This window comes from Mya arenaria, chromosome 6, assembly GCF_026914265.1.
Source record: "Mya arenaria isolate MELC-2E11 chromosome 6, ASM2691426v1".
In the NCBI taxonomy this organism is placed as follows: Eukaryota; Metazoa; Mollusca; class Bivalvia; order Myida; family Myidae; genus Mya; species Mya arenaria.
This window is the reverse complement of record NC_069127.1, coordinates 11,809,118-11,836,943: the sequence shown is the minus strand read 5'-3', so window position 1 is coordinate 11,836,943 and position 27,826 is coordinate 11,809,118. Positions and strand designations below refer to the sequence as shown.

General features: G+C 36.7%; 2 protein-coding genes across 2 annotated transcripts; one reads left to right on the top strand and one right to left on the bottom strand.

Moving 5' to 3' along the window:
• The first annotated feature begins 435 nt into the window (after positions 1-435).
• On the top strand, positions 436-5,336 carry LOC128237453 (tubulin alpha-1A chain-like). Its single transcript, XM_052953013.1, has 3 exons — positions 436-581; positions 1,369-1,591; positions 3,946-5,336. The coding sequence occupies exons 1-3, from the start codon at positions 579-581 to the stop codon at positions 5,079-5,081; spliced, it is 1,362 nt and encodes a 453-aa protein (XP_052808973.1). The 5' UTR covers positions 436-578; the 3' UTR covers positions 5,082-5,336.
• An 860-nt stretch (positions 5,337-6,196) lies between these two features.
• On the bottom strand, positions 6,197-27,075 carry LOC128237358 (ribosomal protein S6 kinase alpha-1-like). Its single transcript, XM_052952807.1, has 21 exons — positions 26,904-27,075; positions 25,571-25,603; positions 25,114-25,236; positions 24,132-24,213; positions 23,692-23,772; positions 22,300-22,379; positions 18,255-18,361; positions 17,702-17,882; positions 17,370-17,440; positions 16,856-16,944; positions 16,010-16,177; positions 15,490-15,620; positions 15,253-15,303; positions 14,372-14,446; positions 13,792-13,881; positions 13,000-13,158; positions 12,293-12,454; positions 11,901-11,977; positions 11,551-11,668; positions 11,041-11,178; positions 6,197-10,676 (listed from the first exon to the last, which is right to left on the bottom strand). The coding sequence occupies exons 1-21, from the start codon at positions 26,958-26,960 to the stop codon at positions 10,548-10,550; spliced, it is 2,202 nt and encodes a 733-aa protein (XP_052808767.1). The 5' UTR covers positions 26,961-27,075; the 3' UTR covers positions 6,197-10,547.
• Positions 27,076-27,826: the final 751 nt, after the last annotated feature.

The window sequence follows — 27,826 nt, the reverse complement described above, 5'->3', positions numbered from 1 at the left end:
TTGTCGCTGGATCTTAAACTTACGGTTACATTCAGAATCCATAATTATTGATTGTAACTTTTGGCACATAGCAAAAATCGAACATAAGTCTTCGATTGGGATTCTCTTCATGTGCAAATGAGATTTAGTCACGCAAATTTTATCGAGCCAGATACAGTTGACCAAAAGCTTTAGTTGTTGTATCTATAATGGTTTTTGGACAAGAATATAAACATTAGAAATAATTACAATAGTGACGATGCACATACAATGCACAGTGTTCCGCAGCCACATATTAATATGAGTCATTGGCATGCGTGAAGACCGCTGATGCGGAGAAAGCACCGATACTAATTTCAAATTCCGTTTAAGAACTATCGAAGCAAATTAAAAGGCCAATCAAGTTAAAATATATTTGACTATACTAGTTGTTAGCAGTGTTTGTTTTCCGATGCAGTCTGCTGCTTGCCTAGGCACCCTCGTAACGGGCGGTATAAAAAGAGCGATGTCGTCTGCTGGCGCACATAACAGCTTGGAATCTAAGCTCCACAGAACCATCACGTCGAGTGGATCTCCAAGACTCAACATAATTTCACAAAATGGTGAGTCAATTATTCTTGCTTGATTGAATTATACCTGCCTAGCGACATACCTTTATAAAAAATTAATATTTTATTGAATGCGTTTGATATGTTTTCATAAAACTGCAGTTGTATTTATCGCCAAAAACAAGGATGTATATAAAGTAATTATGGATGAAAAGAATATGTATTTTGTGTGTCTTGCAATCTAGTGCACTCGAATTTCATTCATTCATCCTATTTAAATCGTTGTGTAAAACAATGTTACTGGACTGACCGGGCTGTTGTTCTCATATTTAAGAAATATTTGTTATGGAATATAATTTAGATATTATTTGTTTACTAAATGGCGTCTTCTGCGTGAGAAGATTGTTCTCGTAAGAGCTGACTCAGAGTTGCACATGTTTTGTGCATATTGATTGCCGTCTGTTGGCACAGAGCGATGCTGTCTGCAACTTGATATCGAATTTATGTCCGATAACTTTGCATCATTTGCAGCAGTTTCAGTTAAAATAAACATAATATTTAATCATGGATCATACATGAGGATATAATAAATGTATGTATTAGTTTTAAATAATGCGACTTCTGCAGTTGCTCCGGTGTTGGGGCAGCAGGGGCAGCTCTCGTCACCCCCCCCCCCCCCCCCATTTCCATGATTCAGCTGTTAATGGTCTATGACTAATCCATTTTATTTACATTATTATGATTACATTATTACATTAATGACCAACCTTTTAATATTGTTTTGTTTTTTTTAAATGATCATATAATGAAACATATAAAAGGGTACTTCTTGAATTTTCAGCGTGAATGTATCTCTGTCCACGTCGGCCAGGCGGGCGTTCAGATGGGGAATGCTTGCTGGGAGCTGTACTGTCTGGAGCACGGCATCCAGCCCGACGGTCAGATGCCCTCCGACAAGACCGTCGGTGGTGGTGACGACTCCTTTAATACGTTCTTCAGCGAGACGGGCGCCGGGAAGCACGTGCCTCGCGCCGTCTTCATTGACCTAGAGCCTACCGTTGTTGGTACGTTATTTTGCAGTATATGTACAACATGTACATATAGAATATCTAAATATTGACCGTTAACTTGTTTATGTCCAAAGAGTGATTGGACTTTTATTAACGAACTATAGTGAGGAAGGTGCTGTGTGCATTTCTCAAATAAGTATGGTATCGTTTACACGTGCAATTGTCTTTAATCTAGAGTAGCTTCTGTGATTAAATACAAAGGAAACTTTGGCTGAATAACTATTTGCACCAATAACGTTTTACCTTACATACTTTTATATGTTCAATTGTGACCAAGCACGAACTTAGAACACAGATTATAAATATTCAAGTAATATTGAATTGAAACTAAGAAGTATCTGTCGCATGTGATATTGTATACAAGGTTAAGCTATTTCCCGTGAGATGACCTTCCATTTAGCAGCATCTATGTTTTCAAATTATTGATAAAAAACAACAGTTGGAAGCTTGTAAACGTAGAAGAATTTTCGTACATGCAATTAAACAATCGATTTTTCTTATGATTCATTCTCTATTTCTCATCGCACCACCGGAGTTTTACCTTGAACACAGATCATATAAATTATTCAGAATGTTCAAGCCGACAACTTTGAGAACAACAGCGATGTACATGCAAAGTTGTTTAAGAATGAAATAATAATTATGTTAAACTGAAGTTAAGGAAATGTATAAGCTCTGGTGGCTCGATCTTGTCAAAGCCATCCCAGGCACGTAGCTAGGGCCAATATGGGATTACGCGGGTCGATGCTTAACCCCTTCACCAACTACTCCCTTTCGTTTTTTATTTCAAATTCGGGTTTTTTGTATGATAAAAACTTGGACCTGTCAAGATTTCATTACGCAACTGCTTATCTGCGTACAGTCAACTACGCGTCTGCATCCCTTATTTGTTGTTTTGTAGTTGTAAAGGTAACTTGTGTCTAAATATGTGTGGATTGTACACAGATGTCCCTCTTTCCGCTTTTGGCACAAAAGTAACAACAATAATTCTGTCCATGGCAGTTGGACAGCAAAATATGGGGGCGTTTAAATCATCAAGTTCCACCTCAGAATATACCTACAAAGCATATAATATTATCACTATAGTTTAATTTGAACAAAAAGTATGAAGTCCAAACCTTTTTTGCTATTTTAAGTAACAGTGACCTTAACCTTGACCATAGGTACACAACCTCAAATGTATCACATACCACATGTTTGTGAAGATTAATGACGCTAACTCAAATAATCTTTTACGAAAGGTGTAACATAAAATTACATGCTCTGTATGCCTAATTATAATTACATGTATGTCAAGTCTTCTTACTCTACTCGCCACATCCGAAAACCCAGGATGCACAACTTCCCATGCTGGTTAACGTTCCTCTTAAGTTTCATGAATTTGGCCCATATGTTTATCGAGATAGAGGTGACAAGAATCCGTGCTTTATTTGCAATTTTTAACTAAGTCGATGGCCAAAACTCACTTGAGGCAGTCACACCAAAGTTCCAGGTGCACATCTTCACATACCGCTGAACCTTCCTATAAACTTTCATAAGTCTGGCTAATGTACTTTTTGAGAAACGCGTGACACAAAATTGCCTGCTCTTTAGGCTACTTTTAACTAAGTCAAGAGCCATAACTCTGCATTTACTGATTCCAGCCACACGCACTCCCCAGGTGCACAACTTCACATGCTGGTTAACATTTCTGTAAAGTTTCATTACTTTGGCTCTTGTCCTTTTGGAGTTACGAGCGGCATACTCTAAAGACTATATATATATATATATATATATATATATATATATATATATATATATATATATATATAAATTATTCAACGGCCATAACTCTGCACTTACTGTGTTTGCCACACACAAGACTCCCGCCAGGTGCGCAGTGGCCTGTTTCAATAACGATTTTAGTCGTGTCGTATATTTTTTATTTGTATTTATTTGTAACAACTAAACTTTAAGTAATATTTAAGTTGAACATACACAAGTTGAAATCACGTTCCTTCAGGTTTTGAATTTTGAAATTCTTCATTGAAACGGGTCTCTGGTGCACAACTTCACATGCTACCTCACATACGGTTCATCACGCAAGCTATATATTCTTTTTTGAGATTTGCGTTTCTTTAAAGCTGCACTTTCACAGATTGACAGTTTTGACTTTTTAAAAAAAATCTCGGAATTAGTTGATTTTTTTGCATTAATGCCTTCAATTCAGTCATATAAGATGTCTCACAAAATAATATATCGCAATTAATCGAAAAACGGCCGAAAATTTATATTTATTTATATTATTTAGTAACGCTGTTAGCTGTCCGACGATGTTAATAATCATTTTAAATATAATTGTATTGCAGATGAGGTCCGCACCGGCACATACCGCCAGCTGTTCCATCCCGAGCAGCTGATTACCGGCAAGGAGGACGCCGCGAACAACTATGCCCGCGGTCACTACACCATCGGGAAAGAGATCATCGATCTCGTTCTAGACCGGATCCGGAAGTTGGCTGACCAGTGTACCGGTCTCCAGGGCTTTCTCATATTCCACTCCTTCGGTGGCGGCACTGGCTCTGGCTTCACCTCCTTGCTCATGGAACGCCTGTCCGTCGACTACGGCAAGAAGTCCAAACTGGAGTTTTCCGTCTACCCGGCGCCCCAGGTGTCTACCGCTGTCGTTGAGCCGTACAATTCCATCCTGACCACGCATACCACCCTGGAGCACTCCGACTGCGCCTTCATGGTTGATAATGAGGCCATCTACGATATCTGCCGAAGGAATCTTGACATTGAACGCCCGACCTACACCAACCTGAACAGGATGATCGGCCAGATCGTCTCCTCAATCACTGCCTCCCTTAGGTTCGACGGAGCCCTTAACGTAGACTTGACCGAGTTCCAGACCAACTTGGTGCCGTACCCCCGCATCCACTTTCCTCTGGCCACATACGCTCCCGTAATCTCTGCCGAGAAGGCTTATCACGAGCAGCTTTCGGTTGCAGACTGCACGAACGCTTGCTTCGAGCCGGCCAACCAGATGGTGAAGTGCGACCCCCGTCATGGCAAATACATGGCCTGCTGTATGCTTTACAGGGGTGATGTCGTACCCAAGGATGTCAACTCCGCCATCGCTACAATAAAGACAAAGAGGACCATACAATTCGTCGACTGGTGTCCGACCGGTTTCAAGGTCGGCATCAACTACCAGCCGCCAACCGTCGTCCCCGGTGGCGACCTCGCCAAGGTGCAGCGCGCCGTGTGCATGTTGAGCAACACGACCGCCATCGCCGAGGCCTGGGCCCGTCTGGACCACAAGTTCGATCTGATGTACGCAAAGCGCGCCTTTGTCCACTGGTATGTTGGAGAGGGTATGGAAGAGGGAGAGTTCTCTGAGGCCCGTGAGGATCTGGCGGCTCTCGAGAAGGACTACGAGGAGGTGGGTGTCGATTCCGCCGATAACCATGAAGAGGGTGATGAGGAACCGGAAGAATACTAGAACACTGAACACACACTCACATCTTCCCAATATTCAAGAACAAGTTGTGTTAGAATGGCATGCGCATGTTTATATAGTTCATGATTTTATTCTTAGTAAATTCAAATATATCGCAGAATGGACAATACTTTGACAACAAATTTGGTATGCATTCAATGTATATTCTGACTTGTGAAATACATGAAAACGAAACGGTAAAAACGAATAAGAAAACAAAATTGATATAAACAAAGATAACATAAAAGTCTTGTTTTATATGCGTTTATAGTTACATAACTCTAAAATCGGTTGGTCCACTTTCCCATTCACTTCCAAATTTCAATGAACGAAATAAAGTTCTGTCTGTTTGTATCTTGTAACCTCACATGAACGTATGTGTCTGAGAAATGAGGGGACAAGTAGCTCATCAACATGTTAGACAGAACACCAGACTGCCAGGTCTGCTTCCTTTCGAGACCACGCATCCTGTGAGCATGATCTTCTATGCGTCTCCGCGTGCTCCCTTTAGTCGTTACCGCCCCGGTGACCACAGGCTGCTCCTTGTCGTTAGATGACGAATGGTCGGATGTACCCATTTTGAGTGGCAACACGGGAGATAACGATGGCATAACAGGAGATAACGACTGATTCAGATGATCGGAGATATATGTTAGCCTGTCCAAAATATGGTCAATCTTAGCACCTAAATTTCTATATTCCTCATTCCTTTCTGACTGAACTTGTTGCAGTTTAGCTTCAAGCTCGTGAATCCTATCCCCTTGCCGATGGTAGTTAAACGAATCTACACAGTCCACCAGGACACACGCAACCAAAGCGGACATAAGCGACCACATACCCTTCACAGAGTCCTTTACCAAGATGGAAGTCCGACGGTTTCCTTAAGATCGTAGTCCCAATGCAGGCTACCATTAGTAACAACCAGGCTGGTATGTTGTGTACGGTAATAAATTTCACAAACTGGACATGACTGGACCTTAAAATTGATGTTTTGACTTGGTTTGACAGCCGCCTACTGTCGTTTATGGGATTACGAGTTCTTTCTTCTCGTTGTTTTTCTGGCGTTTCTAGTCAGTAGTTGTTTTTACAACCAAGCAAAAGATTTAACAAAACAGCAGTATAGAAAACTGTATATATAATTTATTCATTTAATAATAGGAAATAAACAGCACTTTTTATGTGAGCACAATTTGCAACTACAAATAGATACAGTTTCTAACAAATTAATACAACAAGAGGGAAAGTGTGCAGGCGTTCTCAAAACCAGGAGAACATAGAGTGCTCAGTACATTTCCTGAAGAAAAAGGCTACAGTAGACTCAATTTTGATCTTAGATACAAGATTTTAAGCAGTCTTTCATTTTAGTGACTTTACTGTAACATGCATGCACTTATCTGAACACACTTCAATACAGAGTTCATACAACAGAACTGTGCACCATGTCCTGCAGGTTTTCAGATGCCAAATGGAAAGTGAGCTATTGCAAAGGGAAATTTACTACCTACCTTTTTACATAAACCTTCTAGTGAATTTGACTTTCCCTGGACTCAAGTGATCTAAACATATATGCCAAATACAAGTAATGATATTTAATGGTCTGTTTCATACATGTACACATTGATCATATATCCTGGATTATGGGCGTTGGTAAAATAGAATATTAGCTAGTTATTTATGAACATAAACAAGTACAAGTACTTCTCAAATATTCTATGAAACAGGCAAATGTTATCATGTACTCTTACTGTCTCAGGTAACTGAGGTAACCATTGCAATGTTTGAATGAATCATTCACTTTTACAGGGACCATGTTCACTAACACCGTATTTTCTAACGTCTTGTGTCTGATGTTGAGACGCAATTAAGAACCGAGATTATTGTTTTAAACTGTCGTCAAAATCTTTCCTGTGGAGAAAAAGTGATCAGAAAATAATAACACTAGTTATGTTTAAGATATACAGCAATTTTCATCATGAATTAAGTTTTGAGTCTACTGAAAAAGGGCTCAGTATTGTAGTCTTAGTGAAAAAGGGCCCTGATTCTCTAACTGAGACTCAAGGTATATGGTCCTAAAGTCTCCAACTGGGTCTCAAAGTATGTGGTCATAGAGTCTCCAACTGCGACTCAAGGTATATGGTCCTAGAGTATTTAACTGAGACTCAAGGTATGTGGACCTTTAGTCACCAACTTAGACTCAAGGTATGTGGTCCTTTAGTCACCAACTGAGACTCAAGTATGTGGTCCTTTAGTCACCAACTGAGACTCAAGTATGTGGTCCTTTAGTCACCAACTGAGACTCAAGGTATGTGGTCCTTTAGTCACCAACTGAGACTCAAGGTATGTGGTCCTTTAGTCACCAACTGAGACTCAAGGTATGTGGTCCTAGAGATTTTAACTGAGACTCAAGGTATGTGGTCCTAGAGACAAAGATGTTAATGAACATGGGCCCAGGTAAGTATTTAGTGTAAGTGGACTATTTGTGTGACAAATATAACAATCACAACAAAATATACAGACAATGTCAATCTCTCCACTCTAGTGAACTGTGTTATACATGTGGCTACATCTCCTCAATATTTATCCTATACTTGATAGCCTTATTTGACAACATTGAATAAATAGTCTTCTTGTGGAATAAATGATTCTGACTTATAATTAATTTAAGTCAATCTAGGCAAATATAAATATATAAGTTACAGATTAAAATCAGTAAAACGTGCATGTATGTCCCCTAGTTATCCTGAATACCAGGTATATACAATTCTTGTAAACAAAGTATGGGATTGTTAAGAGTATGTATAATCTTGTGTGGTAGATCAAGCATTTCAATATAAAGTAATTCAGCCCATGTAGTGAGCGTCTGAGATCCAACATGATCAACATATAAAATCATTAGGTTACTGACTTCATCCTTCATTTATCTGGCTGGGCACATTTCCCTTTCAAGCTAATATCAATCTTATCAATCTATTTTTTGATAAATAGAAAAGTTTAAATTTGAACAAAAAAATAATTTGCACCAGAAATCATTGGTCCAAAGATAGAATATACAATATAACTCCCCCTTTCTTAAATCAACAATAATATTGTTCTGTTTCCTGCTCCCGGGGGGTGGGGAAGAGAAGGAAAGTTGCCCAGCCACTTCACGCACAAGATACACATGCAGTTACAAGTGATACCTGCGCAGGTCAACAATGAATGGTCCTCTATCTGATTACACACTTAAAGCTCTGCACCGTAATTATGGACTGATTTTAAAGTGAGATTCTTGCGTGTAATAGTATACTGCTAACTTCTTATCATTAAATATATAATCATAAAATGTGCACAAATATCTTCATTTGCAATTAGTAATCTTTATACGGAATAACATTTAACACAATACATTTACGGACATAGGTTTAATTAAAGTAAGAATTGCAGAATTAATCATGCAAGAAGGAAATGCACTTTTTAAATGCAGATTAATTTCTTTGCAAAGTAAAGAATACATTCATATTGATTGGAAAGAAAAATATCTATTTGCAATAATATACATACATATGTTTAATTCTTGTAAAGCTTGATGTAAAGCTGTTTACTAGTATATAAGTTAACATGTATACGCCGGATGTTCATGTATAACATTCAAACAAAACAGACTCTCCAACAACAACAACCATGAAGTATCCAGAATGGTCACAATATTTAAACTTTGAAAACATGCCAAAAATCTGTTCACATAGTGATTACTTTTGTTTCCACAGTGTGCCTTCACCGGCATTCTGATATGGAAACCTACTTCAACAGCTGCTTTACAGGTTTGATCATAACAGATTACTCTTAAGAAAAAAATGCATGGTAATGCTACCAACGTTGTATGTCATTTTAGACCTGTTTTATTGCAATGTCATGTATTGTGCAATGATGAAAATTTGGTAATACCATGTACATAAAAATCTGACAGTCGGGTAAACAACTTCTTTCTTTCCCCTAACATTAATTTCAATTCTGTTTTATTTACCGAAAAGCATGCCTAGATTTTTCTATATAGTTTAATGCCCCAAACCCCAGAATAATATACATGTATTGGTCAACTAGGAGAACCGTTTGAAACAATTGTAAAATATTTGTCTAACATACGGTAGGTATGTGGAGTCCTATTAAATATATAACACACAAAAACGTATCAATACATGATCTATGATGCGCTTACAAGTCACAAGGGCGAAAGGTCGATAACGTCCTCCTCACATTAAGGTCAACGAGACAAAATGATTAAATGTTCAATGATTTTGATATGTGTGAACTACATAAAATATAGCATATGTTGGAAGCAAAATAATGGTACATACACAATCTTGAATATACATTGCTTGACAGACTGTTTTTGATTCAGATGAATATCAAAATGTCATAACAACAGACACATACATGTTCACTGTAATTATAAACTGTTATATCTAACTATAAATTGTTATATCTAGTTCTTTATGAAGAAATCAATCTCACACGTAGCTTAAGATTTACCAAAACCTTTATATGAACAATTTATAATATGTTATCTAAATGCATAAAATCTTGGAATGAAAGCATAACACTTGAAGCGCAATTATATTTTATCTAAAAAAATGAAAACAATTTAACTATAACTGCCCTAAAAGTACATGTCTCAGTGTATTCTGAGAGCTTAGTGCAAGAAGGCGCTAATTTTACTCATTTTTATAAGCAATTACATCCATCTTGCCCCAAGCCCTCATATTTTGAAAGTGATAGTTTCCCATTTTACAAATCTTTTGACTAACCATTCAATGGCAACAACTGTCATGATTTACAACCATCAGTGTATGTACCATACAAACAGTACAAAACGATCAATCTCACAGTGTAAGATCAGTCACTCAATTAAGTACAAAAAAGATATTTAATATTATGCCAAAAACAAAGATAGCAAGATACAAGAAGATATATAATTATATAAGAAAAAATAAGCACTAACTGACATTTATGTTTAACAAAATAACAAATGTAACAAAAGAATGTACACTGAATGTGTTCAGTGTATCTAGTCTACAAAATTAGTAGTTTTATATTACATTTCAACAATCAAAACATGTATTTCATTAATCACTAGCAACATGGTGCTAGATAATAGTACAAGTAACAAACAATGTATTTCAATTAAATCAAAGTATATCTGATAATGAAATAGATCCTGTATTATTTGCAACCACTGAACATGTAACCTTACAAAAAAGCCTGATATCTTAACCAACATTACTGCTAACGCCAATTTTGTACATCCACTGAAATACAAAACTATACAACATACTGACGTGTGGGTCATCTAACTGTCACATGACCGCAAAGCAACATGATCAACCATTGTTGTACAGGTGACTATAGGTCCAACTTTTAACTATATATGCATGGGTAGATCAAAGATGCTGCAACTGCTGTTCAGGTGAGAGATGGGATGCCCTGGGCATATCATACAGCTGTTGAACTCTTGGGGCGGGCTTTCCCACGCCGCTGGGCTAGGAATGACGCTCCTACTGGCTCAAGGGCGGCGACTTTTGGCTGGGAATTTAATGCTTTGAATGTAGCTGCCATTGCTCCCTGAAAAACACCACATTCCACTAATTTAAGACGCTTTACATAATTGTAACAATGTATTATGTAATGGAATTTTATATTTTTCCTTGTCATCAATATCCAACAGGCAAGAATAAAGAAATATTAAGATGTAGGACAGTCACTGCTTTGGTGTAATAAACCAATGCACCTGTGATGGATCCATCACCAATCAAATTATTGCTAATTATTGCGATCATTTGTTGGAGGTTCACCAGTTCATCCATTGGATAATGCAACCATGTGCTCATATTTATTTTACAAAATATAATCCTATTATGGATCAACTGAAAGTTAAATTGACAACTAGCGACTGGTCAATTCAAGCCATTATCCCACCCAACGTTACCTTGACAGCGTTTGCATCCTGCAGAGTGAGCCTCATGTGAGGCAACTGGTCTCGCTTGGCAATCCAGGGGTGCTTTAGGACCTCCCCCGCTCTCAGGCGCTTGTGGGGGTCAATGTGCAACATCTTGTTCACCAGATCCTGCCAACAAAATTTGTTATTATTTAACTGTATTCATGAGATACTACACATGTATTTTGATGTGACGTCATTAGCGCTAATTATCTGCATGCTTTCTGCAACACTTTGTGTATTTAGTGCTATAAATCAGCAAGTGTTATATGATATATGATGGCACACAATATAGGTTGATGCCAATTTTTTTTATTTATAATGCATTATTATGTTTAACTCATTTGACTTTATCAATCAAAACAAAAAAGCATATGATTTGTTTAGATAAATAAATATTAACGATATTTTGGCCCTTTTTTAAGTGGGAAAAATTGTGGCCATGTAGCTATTAATATTTATTTATATTAAACATCTAAAATCATGAGTTATCTGCCTAACCTTTGCAGCAGGAGAGACTGAGTCCCAATTTCCGCCACTAAGGGTGAACTTGCCCTCCCCGATTCGACCCAGAATGTCATTAGGCGTGTCATTTGGTCCATTCGCAAATGGTGTGTGCCTGCCAAAGTTAAAGTGTATAAATAGTCAAAGAACGAATGAAATTTCAGGAAGGAGGATGTTATATAAAAGAAGCACTATAATTTTTCATTTTTGTATTTTTCAACCCAACAGTACAAATAATAGAATTAAAATAACCGTCATAAAAGATTATTGAAGTACCAAATATATAAACAAGGAATCAAGCACCTCCAATGTGAAGGGAGTACAATGTATAATGTAACTCGACTTACCCTGCCAGCATGGTGTAGAGCAGCACCCCCAGGCTCCAGATATCACAGGCAGCGTCATATCCCTGCCGCTTCAACACCTGAAACAACATCGGAGATCAATATTACGTGTGTGAATGTCAGAAATGAATCTATACCAAGGCAGTACTAACAAGCTTATGATGAAATTTAAACTCTATCACCAGCTTTGTTAACCATAAAAAATATTAAGTACATGGAAATTCATCTGGCATAACAAATACAAATGGTTACGTATTCAATTCTTTTTTTACTGCAGTTAGCCAATTTAAGTAAGTGTTAAAATGATTAAATCAACACAGTGAAAGTCTTTCATTGCCAAAACCTGACATATTCCCTTTTTACATTGCTAACATCAAGTATTGAGTGAAGCCCACCTCTGGTGCTACAAAGTTTGCAGTGTAGCATGGAGTCATGAGCAGGCCGTTATCTGCCCGCAGCTGTTTGGCAAATCCAAAGTCACAAATACGCAGACTCTCAGGGTTACCACTCGTGTCTGCGTAGAGAATGTTCGATGGCTTGAGATCCCTGTGCACAACCTGGGAATAAACAATATAACAAAACTTTGAGTAACATCTTATGGTACAAATGGGCATTTCTAGGTGATCAACGGAAATAAGATATTTACTCTTTCTGTGTTTATTATTGCCAAAAGAACTCCCATCATCTTCCTTCTACATAAGCCTTCTTAGTTCAAAAACCCCTGCACTTATTCTTATGAAGGGATTAAGTTCTAAAAATATTTATATTATATTATAAGTGTGACAGGTTTAAGTATCATTTTGTAATTTAGCCAATTTACTTATTTATAATACTCAAATTGTTTAACTTTAAAATAATTTCCTTAACAAGTCTCAAAAGGAGAAGATTGCAGGATTTATACCAAAAAAACAACAAAACTTGATCCTGTTATAAGGGACTTAAGATCGTGTCAGAAATCTGTGGATTTGGAGGCTGAATAGACTGCCCTACTCAACTTAACATTCACCTATTATTATCATGGACAAACAAAAAAATATCAAGTTTTACTTGAGTACATATAAAAAATTAGAATACTCTGTCTAGTTCCTTTAACACAACCTACCCCATTCTGATGAAGGTACTCGACGGTTTTTGTGACAACCTGTAGGACCGAGCTTGCCTCACGCTCGGAGAAGAAACGCTGCAGTAAAATCTTGTCCAAGAGTTCCTTCCCCTGTAGCCACTCTGTCACCATGTACACCTTGCTACCATTGTCAAACACCTGCAAGATGGGCACAAGTATAAATTACAGGTAAAAGGTAAACTACCATATTTCCTTGTCTATAAGGCGATCCACTTATAAGACCACACCCTAAGTGTTTTTTAATAGACTCGTTTATCCAGCACTTTGATTTCTTGATGTCCCATACTTCCTGTATCAATAGACAATAAAATGGTCAGTCGAATACTGTATGATGCCATTTGCCTCTCGGGTGGTTAACCAACTACCGTATATACCACATTTGCATCTAGGCTTGTGAGGAAATACCATTGAAAAACTAATCAATAATCGTCCCCTACTTTCAGATTAAAATCGGGACCCAATTTTCACATATTATAGGCGGGGAAATACAGTACTTGTAAATGGGTAGTACCATGGACTGTGTGCTTTTCTACCATAAAATACGATATGATACAGCCTAACAGGGAGTTTTAAAGAATATATAAGATGTTTTAAGAAAAGGTTGGTGTTGATTTGTTGATTTCAATGCTCATATGGTAGACCTAATGTCACATTTAAATATTCAAATATCTCATTCACACTAAATTATTCATACCAGTATTTCCATTTTGACAGAACACCAATATGAAAGCTCACTGGTAGCCTGGCATCAATGTGGCCCTTTCTACTTACATCTCTGAGAGTGATTATATTGGGGTGGTGGCCGAACCTCAGTAAGATCTCAACCTCCTCAGATGGGTCCACCTTTTCCTTATCCATTATCTGTACAGAGATATCAGAACACTTATAAAACAGGAATGAACATATTGATGTTACAACTGAGTACATGTACCTTACAACAAAATATGAAGTAAATGAGCTTTGCGTTACGTAAGATATAGTTTAGTATTTAAGATTTATTGTCTGCAGATAATGAATCACATGAACAAAATGGTTGTAGCTAGGCTGTTTGTCACAAGACCTTCCATTGGATGGATTGAAAATCCAACATGAAACAGCTCCTTTTATTGGTTGATTAATAGATGTCAGTTTTCTATACTTGAACAAACGCAACATTTACAATTCAATCCCTTTACATATTGTAAAACTACAAATCAAAGATCGGCCCTGTCATTAACAATTGATGTTCTTGAATAGCTTTCAGTTTTAAATTATATAAATCTACCGAACTATAATTGTTTAACATTTAATAAACCTGCATTTATCTTACTTTTTTTTATGAAAAAGCTGTGTTAATATGGAGAAAACTTACCTTCACTGCAAAGCTGTTCCCAGAGACCCGATGTACACATCTCTTACACACAGAATACGAACCAATGCCAATATCCTGAAGCAAATGTTCAAAAAAATTATATTTTCTTTTGTATTATTATCTTAAATGATCATCATGAAAAAACGGCATTATAAATTTTCAATTGAGGGCATTGGAAAGCGACATTTTATGTTCAGCAACATAAATATCTCTTGTAGTATTGTATTTTCTATTATAATATTATCTTAATATGAAATATGCTATATGAAATGTATTAAGACTTGTTTCTGAAATCTCACTCACTTAACAAGGCTTATTGTTATTACTAACAGCAAATTTGCCTCATAAATTCCATACCATGTAACCTTTTTTTCTGAATGTTTGCTTTATGTAAAACTTTTTTATTTTATTTTTAAGATATATATACCAGTAAATCATAGCAAAGATGATGTCACAAGCAGATAGAGAGCTCCAAAAAGCAAAGATTAAAAAGTTTAAAGCCTCGCTCCCAGTTTTGATCATTTATTTGTTTATATTTATGAAAAAAGAAATAAATTAGTGCTTGCATTAGGTCTCCTGAACACTTCATATTAACCTGCTGATAGCGAAACATGTTGACCAACATACAAATAACTTTGTCCCAAAATGTGTTCAAACAATATAAACATTTCAATGTAACAACTTTCGCTCCAATGTTGGTAAATTCTATCACAATCTAGAATTGTGTTTATATGTCTTATAATACACAATTGATTTCATGTTATTACTTATCACATACATGCTATGCATTTTCTTTAAAGAAATACTTTGAATTTGATTAACTGCAGCTAATGGGCCTTTATGTTTAATATTAGAATTAGTACAAAAGTGTTGATACCTACCTCCTTTAATTCATACTCGTCAATAAATTGAGAAGTTTTAACCCCAGGAAGCTGCAAGAAGAAACACAAAACATTGTTATGCTCAGCATAAGTTAAACCCAATACACAATACAACATGGTTACTATACAGCATGAATACATTTTATCATAAATGAACACAAGCTTTTAACTTGAAACATGCTTTCCTGGAAATGCAACAATAATTTTTTTTAACCAGTTTGGAACATTATGATTCACCTTAGCGAGGCTGACTTGGGTTTCTAGTGGGTTGGAAGTCTGCATGACATCATCTAGGAGGGCCGGGGCGACAAAGCTGAACCCACGGAATAGCTCATGGGCTGTGGCACTGGGGGGAATACCTGGAGAATCTGGGCACAGAGGAGAACAGGGTAAGGTTAGGGTAAGCTTGATTTAATGTCACAATGGTTAACAATTAAAATACACTATGAAGAACTATTATAGAAAAGCAATAGGTGAAGTCAAGGTTGTTGTTATGTTGCTGAACTTATATGTAATGAGTAATTAACAAAATGAATTACAGAGGAAAACACCTTTTATCAATATGACCAACAATGCTATCTATGATCCCTTCAAAAAAACAAACTTAATCATTTGAACTAATCACGAAGTACAGTGCAAGTTTGCATACATGAACATGTATTTATTTGACAACTGTGTATTCCATTCCAAAGATAAAATAAAATCAGTTTGAATATTAATTGCTTAATTTCTATTCAATGAGAGCAAGAAGTTCTACCTTTAGGTGTTTTTGATGTAAACTCTGGATCAAAGTAGAAAGCGTCATCAGTCTGCACAACGGCAGGTTTGAACGGTGGGTTCACCTCCCGTAATATCAACCTCTCCCAGTCTATTGTGGAGAAGAACGCGTGCCGCTTCAACTCTTCAATGCCGATACTACTGGAACCTGGCAATGGAAGGACTCTCTGATCGTATGCAGTAACATATCAAACTAAATGGTTGTTTTTGTAATAAAAAAACTGATGTCTCCTAATAGGCGCACAAATGTCATATGCCCTTTGGCCTCTAGGTGTGACATCATCTCAATATGGTGATCATTTCTGGTGTGTTATTTTCAAAATTCTGGAAGCGGTTTAAGAGAAATGGAGCAGACACAAAATATAGTCATATGACCTTTGACCTGTATGTGTGACCATAACCTTGAACTTACCTGGTTGTTACATGAGCTCTGCACATCATCTTAATATTGTGAACATTGTGGGTAGTTATTTCAGAATCCTTCAAGCGGTTCAAGAGTAATGGGGCAGATGAGATTAGTGACAGACAGACAAATGTCATACAGACAACTTTAGCAAAAACAATATGTCTTCCCATTTCCCAATTCTCGGCCACATTTTCAGTAAAAAAAGAAACACCTAAGTGATTTAGTCTATTGATACAGGTCACCACCTCTCACCATAGAGGGCAAAGAAGAGCACTTGTTCATGGTATCTCAAAACAAAACAGGCATCAGTACTGGACCAACTCTAGCATCATTCTTATTAGCTTGTGGTTTATATGCAATCCAGCTAAATCAATTCAGATAAACTAAACTCAATGAAAAGCAAGTCCTCCACCTCCTTACCTAATCTGTTTTGTGGGTTTCTTTTGAAGAGCGCCCTCAACAAACTCTGTGCATCAGGTGAAAGGAATCCAGGCATTCCTAACTTGGCTCTGAAATAAAAAGTTAAATTCACACTTAAATAGTCTTTATGTAGTCTTAGCCTACAGATATCCATGTACATTACCACATACACTTTTGTGTATAACAGTTGTTTTAAAGACATTGTTTAGATATGAAAGATATATAATTTAGAGTATATTCTCTGAAGGACTTAAGGACCTGTCTGTCTTGTCAGTACTGTAGTTCACACACAGGCCTGGGAGAACATGAGTTTTGTTTGTGGTCACCAAGCTGGACAATTGTGTATACCACGGACACTTGAGTTTCTCTCATTATACAAGACCACACTCTTGAGAAACATTGTGACAACAAGAGTGACTAATACAATATTGTAAATAAGTTTAAACTAAGTGAACCGAGTATTATATATGAGTCAGAAAAGTACAGTGATGTTATGTGTTACAATGTTTCTTACTTGAGAATCTGTGTCATGGTTTCTTTTCTGTTTAGGCCTTGGAATGGTAAAGCTCCCGTCAACATCTCAAACTGTAAAGTTAACATTTAGAGCAATCAATCAAAGAAGTAAACACATTGAAAATCAACCATTATATTGCATATTACGTATTCATAGACACTATGCAAATTGACTTATGTTTTAATAATTAGTACTTCAACAGAAATAAGTGTTCTCTAGAGGTTATATCCAATCAAATTTTATGCTGACTTTCAAGCATGACAGTAATTTGTACTGATCCTTTTTGTCCAAAATGCCCAATTTACATGCACCATGCCCTCCCCCATCCTCACCATAAGCACCCCATATGACCACCAGTCAGCTGCTGTGCCATGGCCCTTTCTGTTCACAACCTCTGGGGCCATGTATTCCACAGTCCCACAGAACGAATATGTCTTCTTGTCCTCAAACAGGGACTCCTTGCTCAGACCAAAGTCTGTCAACTTAATGTGACCATCGGAATCCAACAGGATGCTGAAACAGAGCAAATCATAGCTTAACAGGTATTCTGCAGGCGATAAAAGAAAATAGTCCAGTCAAACCAAATTGTGACTTGAACTCATTTGTTATTAATCTTACTGACATAAATGAATTTATCTCTTTATTGTAAATATATATGTTATTCTATGATTTGATCACAGGTCATGTTATTTCCTTGAATAAACTTTCTGCTTCATGTAGTTCTGGAAAAATACAACAATGGAAACTACAGTACCCCTATAAGCATTATAAGAATAAGTGTGAGATTGTTTATATTTTGAACATTTAGAACATGTTGTATTTTATTAATAGTATAATGTACTTGTTTTTTGGAATTTAAATCAGTGTATTTGTGTGTGTGCATACTTCTCTGGTTTGAGGTCGCGGTAGACGATGCCAACCTTATGCAGGTGGTCGAGGGCCAGGGCTAGCTCGGCCAAGTAGAACTTAACATCCTCTTCCGTGAACATAACCTGCAAACACACATAAAATGGGCATAACACATCACCTGTGTCTCACCCACCTGTCGGCAGGGGAATGTATCATCACTGGAACCCACATTACACGTATTAAAATTATGATCAGTATACATCATGAAGTACAACCAGATTTCATACTGCCATACTGTGTGTTCCAACAATGGTTGATATCACAGTGGTCTCAGAATCAAATTTTGTGCTCACCAATTCATGTTTTACTTTGGAACTGGTAGATTCTAAAATCTTGTATGTAACACATAGCTGGACAAATTTATATTCAAGATTTGATGTGCCCATTTGAAGAAAGAACTGTCATACTAACCAAGTAACAAACTTATGACTGTAGTGTTTAACACTGTTTTTATGTTAGAGTTTGTCACTAAGATGACACCATTACTTTCTTATTTTCAAATAAACAACTTTTACTGTGCCCTTTGCTGTGCTTATTTTTCATGAATAATTTGAACCCCTACATAGATAGTATTTTTCATTAAAACATCAAGCACTGAAGCCGCAATATCAATCTCATGAAATGTGTTTTATCAGAACGTACAAACAAAGATAATATGAGTACATATCCAACAAATATCAAAATGGGTAGCAATGAGAACTTGGTGATTGGGCAAAACTCACAAACACTAAGACTGCGCTTACAAACTTGACTGCAAGCTGTGGGATTATGGTTCTAAGGCTATGAACAGGTGCACAGGTTGACTGCTAGCTAACATCGGTTAATAACACCTTAGATAAAGGTTACATGTAGTTACATATAAAAGAGTAATTGATACTGCATTTTGATGAGGTTATATTACACTCAAGTAGGTTTTTGTAGATTGTGATTTCAAGAGACACTAGCTATTTGTGATGTGCATGACAGATTTTCCAAAAAGTGCAAATGTGTATAATAACAAATTCACAGACAATATATGTACCTCTTTCTAAATTGCTAAACTAAACTAAACATCATTAACGGACTAAATATAAAACAAACAAAAGGATAAGATAAACAAAGTTTCACACAAGACTTAATGGCGACAATACATATGCACTGACAATGGCATAATCAAAACAGGAGAACCCGTCAGATGGAATTTTGTAAAAAGAGGCATACATAAAAATTTACCAGTATTATTGCTAGAGTTATTATTAGCCTAACTATATAGTTAGTTTTGAAAACCTGTGTACCAAGCTCCATTACAATATCTTGCAACAATTTTTGGCGGAGGTAGCCAATATTTCAGAATTCCTGTCTGCTGCCGCCAATAACTACACAACACCAGCAAGGCAATACATCAACATTTTTCATTAAGAAAACAGACCGACTAAAAACACAAAGCAACACAAACAAGGAGTAGCAACATGAAATGTTTAAGTATACAAATGTGATGCCAAATGCTAAAGCAACAATGCGAAATACATACAACTGTAATTTGGACATTTCAAATTTTTACTACAAATTGTTTTATGATATTCCCCCCAAAATCTACATGTGTATACTTTAACTGACTAAACATAAGCTCACTTGGTGATGAATACGTAAATTAAGACAACCAAACAAAATTAATTAGAAGTCCGCGAATGGGATTCATCTCAAGTCATTTTTCTAATAAGTTCATCATGACCTTGACCTATTGACCCCCAAAATCAATAGCATTTATCTACTGACAATGACCAATGAGCATACCAAGTCTGAAGACTGCACCATATCGTTCAAAAGTAAATTGGAAATCAAGGTTATCTCTACGTGTCCACCAACAGAACCAAGCTTTGCAAAAAAACTCTATGTGCTAAGCAACTGATCCTATTGAAACTTATAAACCAGGTAAAAGTCTGTCTTCTGAGTCTTAAAGTTAATAAACTTCCAACGGTTTCTGATACGTTGGATTTAAACAATACACTACCTTGATAAAAACAAGGTCAACCCAAGCAAATGTCACTGCCTTGATATTCTCACAGTCAAAAATTTTTTAAGTCAGAGGTGTACAACTTGCTACACATGTCCAAATAGTTTTAAAAAATATGTGCACCAAGTTTCATTTTCAAATCTTTCACAGATTTTAAGTTCAGGCTAACTTTTGTTTTATTTGTAGCAGATGAGGACACCAAAATTATGCACACAAATCGTGTTAAGCATTCCGACAATGTAGCTTTCGAATCATCATGAAATAACTACGGTTACAGTAATGAAACACAAATTTGGCATGACAATAACATAATACAGAGCAAAATAATACAGAATCATTTCCATGCGTCATGGTTGCCATAACAACTTTGTTACCTGAGGTACATATCCATCTATCTGAAGCTGGGTCAGAAAGGAGGGACCAAAATGATTCCATATTCAGAAAGTAAATTGATAAATATATACTAATGGATTATGACACAAACTTTCATTTTATTAACTTGTCTTTCCGTTCACAAACTTGCAGCATATTGTTCCACAGTTGAAACATGTTAACTGTCAAATGTTTGTAAGAATTGTTTTAGCCAATTGGGAAAACTTAACTACAAGCATTAAAAGTGCAGATAAGTTTGTGCATATCTTTACATGTATACGATCACATTTTAAATTATGCATTGGTCTAAATATAACCACTATCACCAAATTCTCATTAACTAATAAAGTACTCAAAATACATGTAAATATCAAACACATGTCTAAACCATGCTTTGAATTACATGAACAGTCTCTTTATCGAACAACTATAAACAATACAGCAGAAATACTACGGTATCTGCACAAAAAACTTTAAATATGATATGTTATACAATGAAATAACTACCATATTGCTATCATTATTCTTTTGTCTCATCTCTAGACACAGCCTCATGTTTACTTTATATAAAGAACGAAGCAACTTAAGTGCAATGATAGCCTAGCCTTCTAGGATCCAACAAGATCCATTATTGTACAATACATGAATACAAACCAGGGCTGTAGAAATTAATTTAAGTAGCAGGGAATATACCAAAAGTAGGCGGAAAGGGGTGTCCTCCCCCAGTTAAAGTCAAGGGGGCAACGCCCCTTGTGCGATGAATTTAAGCCTTTTTTAACCAAAATTTCTAGTCTTCTGGTGCATGTTTATTTTGTAACAGGGAAACTTAACATAAATGTACTTGAATACGATACTGAATCTGAGATATACATTTAACTTCATTTTCTGTCGTTCTAGATATTTCACCTGCAGCTATCTTATTCCGTTTTAATAACCAAAAGAAATATCTGGACACTTTGTGACGTTTAAAGCATACAAAATTTCACCAAAGGTACATGTAAAATTCATCAAAATAATTGATTATTTTTAGCAGTGACATCACTGCATTTTGTTTACACCCGGGTAACACGCATATACAAAAAGGAATGTTGCGTAAATGGTAATAGGACTAACAGAAGGCCAGACACACTGATGTTGCAAACTTACTACGTTTTTTGGTGTCTAGAAAAAAATATTCTTTTTTTCACCCTCCATTGCTTCGCAAATCATTAACTTCAAAACATTCCCAGAGGAGGTGCGACTATTAAAATGAGGTCATGTATCGAGCTAATGTTATTGTATTCGGAACGCTGGGAAACCCAAACCTAGCACTTGAAAACATCCCAGAGGGGGATACGACTAATGACGTCACGTATCGAGCTAATGCTGTATTGAAGTCCGAACGCGTGAAAACCAAAATAAACAATACAAACAACAGGGGTTTTAAACGGATGTTAACATAAAAACATGACAAAAAATAACAGATTTTATTTTTGTTGATGTGGGGAAAATAGCCGGGTGAAGATGCAAAAGTAACCGGGTTATTTTACCAGCTTCCGGCACATTTCTACACCCCTATGTACTACACATATTATCGAATGATGCTTGAAAGATATCCAGTTAAGTACTTGTTGTGATAAGAGCAAAAGCACAACACTATTCGATGATAATGTTTACCTCTTTAGAGAGCCTGGTGAAGAGATCCCCACCTCGTAGAAACTCCAGGATCAGGTACAGCTTGCCTTCTGTTTGAAATGCTGCAAAATACATTGTACATGATCACAGGATGGCTTCCAGAGCTGTATTATACACCAAACAGGACAAAAAGTTCTTCACACTTATGTTCAATTGACATAACCAGTGCATTTAATGCATTTCTTGATGCATAATTATATAATTGACAAAACTGAGTAATGCCTGCCGGTAGCTTGTTAAAAAACCCACTGTCCAATCAAATTTGATATCAATTCCTGTTTACTGCAAAAAGAAGCAGGAGTCAACACACATCATTTGTTCACAGTTAGTTAAAATTTTATTTCATTTTCAATAATTGTGAAAATAATAAATAGACTAAGGTTGTGTTATGGGGGGAAGCAGAGTGCCCGGGAAAACCCAACTTGTTTTTGTGACCACCAACAAAAGTCACATAGACCCAGGCCGAAATTCAAACCTCGAACTACTTGATGAGGAGTAAGTTAGCAAACCACTGTGCTTACTAGACATCCCAGAATGCATTAGTTAATCAAGGGGCATAACTCAGCAAGAATTCTAGTTTCAGTGATGGGACTTGCTACATGTGTGTTCTGTCATTGTGGGTATGTTTATGCTACATGTGTGTTATGTCATTGTGGGTATGTTTATGCTACATGTGTGTTATGTCATTGTGAGTATGTTTATGCTACATGTCACTGTGTGTTCTGTCATTGTGTGTATGTTTATGCTACATGTGTGTTCCGTCATTGTGGGTATGTTTATGCTACATGTCACTGTGTGTTCTGTCATTGTTGGTATGTTTATGCTACATGTGTGTTCCGTCATTGTGGGTATGTTTATGCTACATGTCACTGTGTGTTCTGTCATTGTGGGTATGTTTATGCTACATGTGTGTTCCGTCATTGTGGGTATGTTTATGCTACATGTCACTGTGTGTTCTGTCATTGTGGGTATGTTTATGCTACATGTGTGTTATGTCATTGTGGGTATGTTTATGCTACATGTGTGTTCCGTCATTGTGGGTATGTTTATGCTACATGTCACTGTGTGTTCTGTCATTGTTGGTATGTTAATGCTACATGTGTGTTCCGTCATTGTGGGTATGTTTATGCTACATGTCACTGTGTGTTCTGTCATTGTTGGTATGTTTATGCTACATGTGTGTTCCATCATTGTGGGCATTTTTATAGATGTTTATGTTAAAATCTTGAATTGTTTCCAAGTAATGCTATCATTTATGTTTTTTCACAGTTAAAATAAATCCATACATGACACTGCAGTTGCTCACAACAATACCAAGACTTCTGTCTTTTAAAAGCTAGAATGCTGAAAATAGATAAGCCTAAGGTAGCGTACCATAATGAAGTCGAACAATGTATGGGTGATTAACATCTGCCAAAATATCTCTCTCCATCTTTGTTCTCTGCCTGTCCCGCACTGAATGTATAAAATATAAACATTTCCCGCACTGAATGTATAAAATATTAACATGTCCCGCACTGAATGTATAAAATATTAACATCTTACAATTATGACATGAATGTTTTATATTTCACTTTAATTTATGGTATAGAAATACTTACAACTGAAGACAAAACAAAAAATGAACTATACAGTAGAATTGTAATTTTAAACATTAAAAACACCTTTGGCCAAACACTTATTTCTATGTCGTAATTAATCAATGCAAAAGTCATAGAACAGCAGAAATTTAAACTTTTTTAAAAGAAAAACATATTCTAATCTTTAGCAAAATTCATGACTAACCTCTAAGTGCTTTGAATAGAATACTGTACCTTTGAGTGTGGCTTTCTTGAGCACCTTCATAGCAAACAGCGTGCCAGCGTCCTTCCCAGTGATCTTGCGGACCAGGAAAACCTGCACACAGAATATACAGGTAGAGAAACAGTGTGTGACATTAACGGTAGCCGATCGCCTGTGGCGAGGAAAAAATTACCCATGCTACAAAAATTCCTTTCAGATAGCCCGACTGGCAATGAAATCACGGGGCTTTCAGTTAAAAGATCAAATTTCAGATTGTCAATACTTTTTTGCTATAGTGAGATATTGAAGTTTGGATCTTGTTCTTTTTTCTCCAAATAAACTTGGATTATTCACAGGCGGCATTTGCATTAACATGATCCACCCTATGGCCACACGCCCTTCAAAAAAAATGAAATCAGTAAAGATTATTTTTTTCAGGACCAAAATTCTTTTAAACATGATCATCCATCACAAAACACTAAATATCAACCAAAAATTCAAAGAAAAAAAACACAAAAAAACCCCACTATTATTCTAATTACAAAAAAATGCCCAGGCCTCATTCGAACCACCACCAGCCTCCCCGCCCCCTGGCAACACTGGACTACACTACCACCATACTTGCATTCATATAAAACAAAATGAGAGATTGTACAGTTGTCATATCATTCCTTGTTTTTAACCATATAAGGTACTCAAAATGTGTTTTTATGTAAACTGTTGGGCTATGGAAATCTGGCTCGGGCTACAGAAATCTCAAAATCTGTAGCCCCATTAGCTACCAGGAACAAAAGGTTAATGTCGCACACTGGAGAAAGGAGATTCCTTCCAGTCTAGGACAACTTCAAGTTTACAACAGACAATATCTGTGTTGCAAATTATATCTTATTAATACATACTTATAGTGTTTTAAAATATTAAAATTGAAAGAAATAACTTCATAAAATGTTATTTTAACCAACACTGCTAAAGTATCTCAGCCATTTTAAGAGAACACTGGAATAAAATTTCTACCTTTCCGAATGATCCCTGTCCAAGGACCTTGAGGAGTTCAAAGTTTGAGGGGTCAACACGTTCCCCATCTTTCCCAATCGACTCATTGCCAATCTCGATCTCCTTGTCATTGTCAGCATCATACTGGGAAACGATACAAAGAAATGTATTGAATTATCCGATAAACCTGTTATGTACACAATATGTGTCAACATTATTGGTCTATCCAGTGTTAAGAATTTGTTCATAATCGCGTACATTTTTTTCTAATAACATCTTAAAATAACAGCACACATTATGAAGTAAAGCATTTGTTATTATAATCATTTGATGAACATCTCTTTAAATAAAACACTTCCTAAAAATATACATTAAAATGCAGCTTTACTTTCCAATCATTGATACTTTTGTGCCAACAAGCATAAATGTTTCAAAACAGAAAAAAAAATCTGCTTAAACTTTGAGAGAATCATCTTACCTGATCGTCGACAAGCATATCCTCCAGAGATCCCTGAAAATATCAATAATTCCACCAATAATCATTCAATGATAAAATAAAGACATCGTAATGCACCAGTCAATTGTAACCACGGTCCCCCCCACATCCGGAGAATAGCGGGGACTTTGACTTTCGGTCTAGCCAAGCCCAGGCAAAGTCCCCGCACTGCAGGGACGAACTGCTGGTGAAACCCCCACCAAATGCCCCCGCACCCATGGGACTCTAGGTAAGGCCCATTCCCCGCTATATTTGGCACGAAAACAAAACCACCACATTCACCCAGCACTGCGGGGCCACCTGGAAGGTAAAAACACTGCCCATTTCCCCGGCTATCCCCAATATACCCCCGGACCTAGGGGGGCCGTGGTAACAATCGACTGGTGCATAACCAGGAATGTTGATCTGTAATTGAGTTTGAAGTTCAGTTTGGCTATCAGATTTAATATTGGTTTTTTAACTGCAACTGCTTCCAGAATGGTAAGGTTTATATAAGTTTGTATAAAAGGCAATGTGAAGTCAATTTGCATTTGTTTTAGACCAATAAAAAGAATTGGTGCCATCCACCCCTAACATACACAATCAATTCTAGAATCACCCTTGGCTAAGTATAGGGCTCTTCTGCGACTCTCCTGAATAGTGAACTACCCATGCAACTTGTCCCAGTTTTCACAACAACATAAGAGCACTTACATCAAATATATGAAAACATTTAACAACTTTTATACCCAAAATGAACAAGCTACTCGGAATACACACGTTTTGAAAAGTATATTGGTCCACTACCTACCATTAAGATACTATTTGATATGCCTTATTTTTCAATATTTTTTTAGAAAATCTCTGTAATTCCTCGAAGTTCATGTTAGGGTGATTTGGGGTAAAGGCTAAAATACTTTTAAAATAGAGACAGAGCAACTTGAAATTGCTCTCGAGTGGCGTACATCAGTGCTGATTTGATTTCCGACAACTGCTAAAAACTTCATTGCACCATATTTTCTTCATTGAATATTTTACAAATTAACCAGTCTTCTTCATCCGCTACATCTGGCAAAACGTAGGATATGTTGATGCTGACTCAGTGACTGCACCTTGTCATTAAATATGCAGCTTTGAATGTCAGTATTTCATGTACTACTGGATTATTAAAAAACCGTTCAATAGATACGACAATAACAAATAACTATGTATTTGTTAATGTGTTATTTATAAAGCAAGCCGTTAAGTCTAATTAGCACGAATATTTGCAGTGGGTTGGGCCAATTAGTGTTTAGTTACGTCAAAACTAAGAGTGGGCAACAGAGAAAAGCCGGACCTCATCATTAGAAACGTCCATGGGCTTCCATGGGTCCGCTAGTTGAGCAAGAGGCATGGTGGAATCAAACTGTGGTCTTCTCAGGAAATGTTATTTCTTAACTATCTCGTAAAACGGCGTTCTCACGCCCTTATCCCCCGACTGACAGGGGTTTATTCACAAAATGGCGAAGAACGAAAACGAGGCTACATAAACTTCCGGTGGACATAATTTTTTACAGCGGGAAATTTGAAAGCAATGCACGAGGATCTCAGGAACCGGTGTTCGCAATTTTATGTGTGTGCTGCTGTTGTTTTTTAAATTATATTAATTAAAAACAAGCAAAAACTTATCAATTGTTTAAAAAACACACACTCTCAGATCTGTTCAATATGCTAGATAAATACATAATCGATTTAGACCTATATTTGTACTTCTGATGCTAATTTTTATACGATTGTATAGTTGTAGGGATGTTGTTGACTAAACGGTAACTAATTATCAAAATATGCTTATAACAGTTACCAATGTGTTAAAGTAATAATTATTTCCTTTGAATGGGCGTATAGGATATCATTATCAGGGCCGGCTCCAGGATTTACGTTCAAGAGTAGGCGTAAGTTACCTTGTGCCCCTCCATCAGAATCAAAATTAGTTTGTAGGGGGGGGGGGGGGGGGGGGGGGGGGGGTACTCCCCCAAGAAAAAATATAACGGTGAATTTTGGTTAGAATTTGAAAAGATCTTTTATTTCCTCCATATGTGAAGAGTATAAGAGTACGTTTGTGTGTGTGTATGGGGGGGGGGGGGCTAGATCTGCTAGAAGGTCGGGTTTCGGGTGTGTGTTTGTGTGTGTGGGGGGGGGGGGGGGGCTAGATCTGCTAGAGATATACTGTAATGTACACGTCAGAAATGTAACTTACATTTGGTTATTCATACGCAGTGG